This window comes from Haliaeetus albicilla, chromosome 4 (genome assembly GCF_947461875.1).
Source record: "Haliaeetus albicilla chromosome 4, bHalAlb1.1, whole genome shotgun sequence".
NCBI classification, from domain to species: Eukaryota; Metazoa; Chordata; class Aves; order Accipitriformes; family Accipitridae; genus Haliaeetus; species Haliaeetus albicilla.
The window spans coordinates 53723945-53731922 of record NC_091486.1 but is presented as its reverse complement, the minus strand read 5'-3'; the positions used below and the strand labels follow the sequence as shown (position 1 = coordinate 53731922).

The 7978-nt window shown below is 44.3% G+C and overlaps 3 protein-coding genes across 6 annotated transcripts in view; 2 read left to right on the top strand and 1 right to left on the bottom strand.

Annotated features, from left to right (window-relative positions):
* The first annotated feature begins 2396 nt into the window (after positions 1-2396).
* On the top strand, positions 2397-5747 carry C4H1orf174 (chromosome 4 C1orf174 homolog). The gene is made up of 3 exons (XM_069782838.1): positions 2397-2675; positions 3279-3779; positions 4562-5747. Exons 1-3 carry the CDS (start codon positions 2412-2414, stop codon positions 4670-4672), a joined length of 876 nt encoding a protein of 291 aa, XP_069638939.1. The 5' UTR covers positions 2397-2411; the 3' UTR covers positions 4673-5747.
* Positions 4594-7978, top strand: part of CEP104 (centrosomal protein 104) — a 26104-nt gene continuing 22719 nt past the window's right edge. Inside the window, exon 1 of the mRNA XM_069782824.1 lies at positions 4594-4681. The gene's annotated coding sequence lies outside the window, so the exon portion shown is untranslated. The remainder of the gene's footprint in view (positions 4682-7978) is intronic.
* DFFB (DNA fragmentation factor subunit beta) overlaps positions 5637-7978 on the bottom strand; it is a 4701-nt gene continuing 2359 nt past the window's right edge. For all 4 annotated transcript variants that reach the window (XM_069782833.1, XM_069782835.1, XM_069782836.1 and 1 more), the window contains one exon: positions 5637-7580. In XM_069782833.1, coding sequence (XP_069638934.1) covers positions 7364-7580 — 217 coding nt within the window. In that variant the 3' untranslated portion in view covers positions 5637-7363. The remainder of the gene's footprint in view (positions 7581-7978) is intronic.

The window sequence follows — 7978 nt, the reverse complement described above, 5'->3', positions numbered from 1 at the left end:
ACTAAAAATAACTTTCCCACAGCAGGAAAAGACCAGCCGGTGCTCCTGCTGGATGACTGTTTAGTTTGACAGACCTTGCATTCAACAGTTAACAGCCAGTATGTTTACAGGCAACATTTTTTTTGGCTGCTGTCCCCTGCATGTCACTAATGTTTAGCCAAACGAACTGGGAGGATTATAACAGACAGGGACACTGGTGCAAGTGACAGGCGCAGAGACAAGTGCTGCAAGAAGCTAATTTACACATCGAGTTTCACAGCCTGAACCTCCCTTCCTGCTCTATAAGCTCATCAGCTGCTGCTTTATACCCGCCAGCCAGCTTTCATAAAAATGAGGGAGCTCACAAAATCTTTTTTTTTTATTTTTTGCCTGCCTGCTTCGACAACAGATTCTAATAAAAACCACTTTTTAATATTGTTGAAAATAAGTCCTCTTTTATGTGGAAATGTGGAATTAATGTAAATAGTTTGTGCTGCTCTGATTCTCTTTAAGGGCTGCTTGGCTGTTAGCAGTCCCTGCGTAGCCTTTCAAGTCACTCAGGAGACACTGCCTGCTGCTGAGACGTGGACTGATCTCAGAGGGGTTCTGCATTCTCGCTTGCCTCTCCCGGGGTGTTCTCTGCGCTATGTGACAGTTGTTTTCTCAGAGAGGGATCAGCCATATTTCAGAAAATGCAACACCATCTGCAGCTGCAAAATTGCCACCGCCTTCCTACAAAATAACATGGTTATAGGGGTGACCATAATACAAGAGCTCTGCAAGGGAGCCCTGGCATCCTGGCTTCACCTGTGTAAGGTGCTTTGCCTCTTGAAACTGTCCAAGGCCACCCTGCACAGTCTCAGGCGCCTGTGGTCGTGTATCTCCACCCCCGTGTGCTGCCACAGAGTGTGAGCCTGCATCTGCACTGGGTCACTGAAGCACATATGGCTGCTTAGGGCTGACCCACCCCTGCCCTCATCACCTGAATACGCACATCAATTTTGGAAAGCAGCATAAAGAGTGAGAAACATATACTGTTGTGAAAAGTATTTATTAAAATTTTCAAAATCAAATTTTTCTTACCATTTTCACTTCGTTGGGGAAATTAAAACAACCACCAAGTTTTTCAGCTGCAGAAATGCTGTTCTTGAGCCAGTTCTAGTTCTCCTCTGTTTATGAGACAGTATAAGTTTTCACTGCCTAATAAAAACAATCATCTGTATTCTGTGGCTGCAAGCAACAACACTGTGAGAGAGTGGAGCAAGTGGAGAAGCTTTTGGAGGAGAATATGAATTATCTCAGCCAGAGAACAAAGCACAGAAGGACCCCTGAGCACCGAGAGAAATTGTAGAACAACGTATCAGGCATGTCTCCGAACCTCTGCAGTTTAACTGGGAGACTTTATGCTTTTGAGAAAAAATGTCTTACTTGAATATTCCCATAGGTACATTCTTGCCACTTATTTCTGCGATTTAAATTGTTGCTCATGTTTTTTAAGGCCAGGATGAACGGACAAGCATTTTATCAGCTAAGTTGGATTGAGGAACACAGGTAATATCCTCAAACCACTGAGACTTGTGGTATGGCTCTGCAATGAGCAAGAACATTAAAGGCTGCTATAAAGAAACAAGCTCCTGTGCCCTCAGCCGGACAGAATTATAAAAATCCCCACAGCGTCCTCAAAGCACTGAATTAACAGAAGAGAGAGCTGTAGTTTAATGTGATGGATAGAGCCCCTGGGCTCCATTGCAGCGGACGCTGCTGTCCCTCCTCCGGTGCAGACCGTCAGGGCATGCAGTACCTACAATTTCTCAAAACGGGCAAGCGTACTACCTCACCTCCCCCAGTAAAATAAGTGAAAATAATTACATACTTAAATCTAGGTGTCGGGCTGCTTTGCTACACAGAAATACATCTGCGATCGTCAGAGTCCTTGAAGTTAAAGAGAGGTTTGAGTTACTGACATAATTTGTTCCCTGAGGGCTATGGAAACGAACAGAGAGGCACATCTGAATAATAACTCCAGGACCATGCAACTTGTAACAGGAGCAAGCATTGCTCCAGAAGGCAGGCACGATGGGAAGCCAAAGATCTGAAATGTTTATAACCTATACAGCGATCAGGCAGGATTTGTTTGGGTTTTTTCCCCAGGCAGCAGCCCATCAGGGAGATCTGGAGGCAAGCTCTTCTGTTTTCACTTCGCTCAAGCTTATTTTAACGTAACACTGCCTGTGGGCCAAGTCAGGGTCTGGGCCTTGCGGCAGGCCGAGGCGGCCTCCCCGCCCAGGCCCCGTCTCCCCCCACACCCAGCGGGGACGAGGCTTCCCTCCGCCCGATATTTCGGTCCGGAAGGGCCACCAGCTCACCCGGCACCCGGGGAGGACAGGTGGACGGCAAGGCCCGGCTGCCCCTGAGGCGAGAAGCTCCACAAGATGGCGAGCGCGGGCTCCGGCGCCCTCCCCAAGATGGCGGCGGGCGGTGCGGCGGCCGGGACGCGGGGCCGGGGCCGGGGCCGCTCGGAGACCCGCGGCCCGGCGCTCCCAGGGCGGCGGCAGCGGCGGCGGCGGCTTCCCGGGCGCTGTGCGAAGGGGTCTGTGGCGGCCGGGCGCCCGGCAACCGCCTCCGCTCAACCCGCGGGGGAAGCGCAGCCGGCAGCCCGCCGCCAGGAGCCGGGCGGCCCCCGGACGCCGAGCCTGGTAGGAGGGGACGGGGCCGGGCCGTTACAGTGTGAGGGGGGGGTGCAACCAGGCATGGCCGTGAGGGAACTACCTGGAGAATTTAAGTAAATTCTTCGCCTTTCCTGCCTTCTTGCCACTTTGTTAGCGGCTTGCGTGCAGACACACGGCGCAGGGGCAGATTTGTGTGCCGCAGGGCCAGCTTTCGGATTGCTGGCTGTTGGAAGGCCGGTGGTAGGCTGCTGGCCCGTGCGGCAAGCGGCGGGACGGTTTGCTGGCCCGGCTGATAGTCCGTTCTGCTACATTAATTGCCATCTACAGCATCCCTAAGAAAATAGGAGAATGGTGATTGGCCACGTACGTGCTAGTTTATGCTTTCAGAGGTAGCTTTCCACTGGTGATGGACTGTACGTTGTGGTTTAGTGTAAGCTATCTGCTCCACTTTCCTCCTTCTCGTGCACATTCTACTAATTATTTTTCTTAGCGATGCAGCTTTGGATCACGGTGCCCCTTGCTCGATGGAGCCCTTCGGTTCCACATCCAGCCTTGAACTAATGAGATATGGTGATTTTATTTTTCTTTATTTCAAGTAAGATTTAGGATCCTATTTTTTTTTTCTAACAGTGTTCTTCACGCAAAGCAGCTGGCGGACAACCCTCAAAGAGGCTCAAAAGTGAAAAAAACAGTCTAGTAAAATCAGAACTAGAAGGACTTACATGTGCAAGTGGAAACCTTGCTGCACTGGGGGAAGTGCCTAAAACATCTGATGGGGATCAACATTCAGAAGATCCAGGAGACCGCAATATAATTCAACAGAAAAGGGGTGAAAGCATTCCGGAGGCTGACGAAGAGAAACAGGAAAAGGAGCATAATGTTTCTCTCGGGCCACGTGCAGTGAAATCAAGCAGTGCTCCATCAAAAATGGACAGTGATGAAAACCTGCACGATCATGTCTGCAGTGAAGAGGAAAGCAGCTGTGAGAGTGTACTGTCAGATGGGTGCAGCTTGGAGGATGCAGATGTCCCGAAGAAGCCGATACAGTTAGAGGGTAGTGCTTTCTTGGATGAAGACAGCAACCAGCCAATGCCAGTGGACCGGTTCTTTGGAGATGTTGAGTTTATCCAGGTAAGATGATGACAGTCTGTTCACTCTACAGATTCAGTTCTCTTCCACTTCAGTCTTGCATCTTCAGACAAAAGAAGGCTAGCCTCAAAATTGTAGGCAAACTTGACCAGTATCGGTAGACATCTGGAGTCATATCCCTGTCCCCTAGATAGAATTATTTGTCTGAGATGCCTTGGCAGTTAATTTCAGATGTGAAATCTTTTTTGTTTAGATTTTATTATTCCAATTCCATAAGATAGATATTTTTACTCATAGATAGAGTGTTATTCTGTCAAAATAGTTTTTCACTGGTCATTGGTTCTAAATTGTGATTATTGTGGTTCTTTTGAATGGAAGCTTTCTGGCCACCTCTGCTTTTCGATCAGGGGCCAGAGCTTGAAAGTTGAATCCCAGGTCTGCCTCTAACACTGCATAACTTTGGGCAAGCGATGCCTTCATGTTTTAGGTGTTTCATGAGAATTGGTATTTAGCAGGGGTCACGGTTGGTGTTTAGTGGGAGTACTGAGGCTTTGTTTGTGGAGCACTTCACCCTCTCTGAATACTTCTCGAGCCTGCAGAAGGAATGCCAGCCCTTGCTTTGACCATGAGCTGTGACTGGTTCAGGCAAGCTCCCCTGAAAGCTCCTCAGCTTTAGCTATTGCTTTATGCCACTGCTTCCAAGTGAAGAGGTGTGTGGTGGTGCCTCATGTATCAGATGTGGAGTATGTGAACTGTTGGAGAGGTAGGAGGTCTGCCATTTGCCGCAACAGACCTTCCTGAATGATTTTATCCTTTTCTTAAAGGATCTCCCAGCAGTTGCACTCCCAAGCACAACGATGAGCAGGCGAGAATTCAGGAAGCTACATTTCATTGCAAAGGAAGATGAGGAGGAGGAGGAAGAGGATGTTGTCTAACAACAAACTGTAAACAAATGAAACCTTTTTTCTTTTCTTTGCAACCACGTAATGATGGCTGGCTGTGCCACTAACATAAGGTGTCTGTGTTTGCCTTTTCTCAGAGGCAGAACTGGTAGAGTTTGTTTTTCTGAAATTGGCAGATACAGAATTCTCCCATGGTTATCTGGGGCAAAGACTGACTGAATTTTCAGTGATTTGGAATTAAACTGTAATTTATCATTTTACCACTAATATTTAGGAAAAACCAGGGAAAATAGAAGTTCTTATTGCTTTTTTATAAATTTGAGCCAATATCTAGGGTGAACGTTTGGTCTCGCTCCTTTTTTAAAAATAGCCAAGAAAACCATGTTAGAACAAGGTTCTTTTTCTTTTAATTCTGCGATGTCTAACATTGTGGCATCCAGTTAGTAATGCAGCCAGTTGACTACCCAGTAGAAGGAGGCACACAGGCCTCTGCTGTGTAAGTTGTATTACATTGTTGACATCTAAACCAGAACCAATTAAACCTCTAAAATGCAGTTCCGCTAGCAAAACTAAATGCATGGATATCAATGTGAATTCAGTGGTGTTAATCTCTGGAAGTTAAGTACGTTTTTATTGCACATCAGTTCTCTGAACAACCACCACATGAAGCTGACTGCTTCCCTCTTCCACCAGACCAGCTGTAAGCATTGCCTTTTCTAATAGTTGTGTAATGCAGCTTGTGCAGTATTTTCAGTTGACTTCCAAGGGTTACGAATAGGAATTTCGTAAACAAATATACTGGTGGTAACAAAGGAGGAATAAAATCTCTCAGGGGCGGACTTGGTAGACAAACCAGTATTGATTGCTAGGGATATCGGTTAGTCCACTGAAATTGTTATTTTGGCCTGCAGTTTTATACAACAGTGAGCAAGCTCAGATGATTTCAGGAACTGTTAACTCGCCCAACGTTTATGATAATACTCCTTTGAAAGTGTGATTATGCAATAAGCTTCCAGATCTTTATTGTTATAAATAGTTTCTTCTACATTTCTAAAAATACAGAAAAAATGTTATCAGCAGATGGTTTAAATAAATATTAATTTCTACAGCTATAGCCTGTTAAACATTCAAAAGTTGTAAGCCAAACAAATTGTATATGCATGACATGTTAATTTATTCACATTTCCACTCCAGCTGATGCATTGTTTCTGTCAACGATATTTCTTGGCTCCTTTTCACTCTAATTCTGTAACACAGAAAAATCTAATTTTTTAATAGCATATTCATGGTTTTCAGCACAACTCCATCTTGAAGTAGCTCTCCCAGCTTTCCTTAAATGCCATATTTGCTACCATCTCTTTATAGCAAATATGTCTTCACACGCAGACACTCACTTCGGTTTCAGCACTGTGTAAAATGGTGATTTTCAGTTTGTAGGAATTGTGCCATACAGACGACATTGTGTTTGTCATCAGAATCATAGCTGTGATACCTTCCCCAATCTCAACACAGTGTAGTGTGCATTTCCATCTTAGTTACCGATGGCGTATATTCAGTAAGGCAATCTGGAAGGATTGATTCAATGCATTGGTATTAGAAATCCTGTACTTAAAATGCCCCCAGCTTACTTTTTGTGTTGAAATGTTTGGGAGGGGGATTGAGTTTGTTGTTTAAAGTAAAACAATACTCTCTGTAGCAAAGCTCCTGCATTTCTAAGACCTAGTTATGGCTCACACAGCAATACTATCATCTTGTGTGGACTAGCTGGATTTGCCCAGGTAAGAAGAGGACCAGTAACATGGGGGACAACGGAGTTCTTCCCTAGAGATGAGTGATGATCTTTACATAGCAGTAAATAACTAGTGCTCCATTCATAAACACGTTTTCCTGCGCTCAGTCTTTCTAGTCTGTATTGGCTGTGCTATACTACACCTGATTAATCACTCCTGCACGTCTGCCTCCACATACACACACAGAAGAATGGTAGTAATTTTTTTATTTAAAAAAAATTCACATCATTTACACTGACAGCCCTTAAAAGTTCAGATGCTATCAGCTGGTATTTAAAAAAAAAACCAAGTAAAAATTGATCTATTTGTATTTTATCTGAGGTAGGAAGTGTTTTACAAAAGCAATATTCTCTTAAAGCGGCAGGTAAACATGATTATACAGTAAAATTGCTTGTATTGCTCCAAGCAAATTCAAGCTAAAAAGGTAGAAACTGAAAGGAGAGGGAAATCAATGGGAAAGATGACAAAGAACAAAGGTGGTAAAAGCAAAGATATGTCATGGCCTTGATCTTCCTTCTAGGAGATGTACATCTAAAGCAACAGCAAATGGCATGGTCGTGGATGAGTGCAGGTATTTTGGTACAGAAGAGCCAGCAGCTCTGTCACTAAATCGCCCTTTGGGTCTATGTTTGTCAGAGCAAGAAAGAGATTGTAGGGCATAATCAGTGTCACCCTCTGGCCTCATTTTTACAATCTGACTCACAGTTTTATTTTATTGCGCTTAACACAGGAAGGCTTGTAGTAAGTGAGAAGGCGGGAGAGTAGAATTAGGCATGATATGAATGTATGTGTTGTGAGATTGCAGTTGAATTACTTAGCAAGTCTCTTTTGCCAGGGACTCCTAAATAAGTTTTTGTTTAAGAAACTAGAGCTATTTAAAAATGATAGCATGTGACATGATTTTGTAAAAAGCAAGTCACTTCCAGAGACAGCACTATGAAATCTTGTGGTTTTGCTTCCTTTTCCTGTAAATTTTAGTTTTGTCACAGCTGAGATTGTGGTTGGTTTTCTTATGGCAAGCAATGTGTACAAGTTTTAAATTATCCACGGTAAACAGCAGCTGATAGAAGTATTCCCAGTTTACTTCTCTTCCATCTCGTGTTTTGACAGCTTCTGCCAGTTCTGGGACAACAGCACGTTTCTTCTCTATTCTTCAGTACACAAAAGAGAAAACAATATTGCCATCAAAAGTTTTTTCATAATAATCAAGTCTCCATCTTCCTTTTAGAGCCAGGCGGAATTTGAATTCTTTCACCATAACTAGCTTTATGATTTATTTTTTTCCTGAGGAAATTAGTTTAGCAAATCTTGTTTGCTTCACAAGTGTACAATGCCTGAAAATGGGTCTGAGGGGTTTTGCCAGAGTTTTTTATCCTGTGCCAGGGCTTTTTAGCCTTCACAAAGGATAACGTGGTGAGGAAGGGTATGTTTTCATACAAAGAAAATCTGAACAGAAGCAAAGCAGCTAATGAGAGATGGCATTATAATCTGTCATCAGGATTTTACGTTATCAGAAACAGCTGCAGCATCCAAGCCTCTAGTCACATCC

Coding starts and splice junctions, on each gene's coding strand:
- C4H1orf174 (XM_069782838.1), top strand. CDS start 2,412: ATGGCGAGCGCGGGCTCCGGCGCCCTCCCCAAGATGGCGGCGGGCGGT. Junction 2,676..3,278: donor GCCCCCGGACGCCGAGCCTG/GTAGGAGGGGAC, acceptor TTTTTCTAACAG/TGTTCTTCACGCAAAGCAGC. Junction 3,780..4,561: donor GAGATGTTGAGTTTATCCAG/GTAAGATGATGA, acceptor CTTTTCTTAAAG/GATCTCCCAGCAGTTGCACT.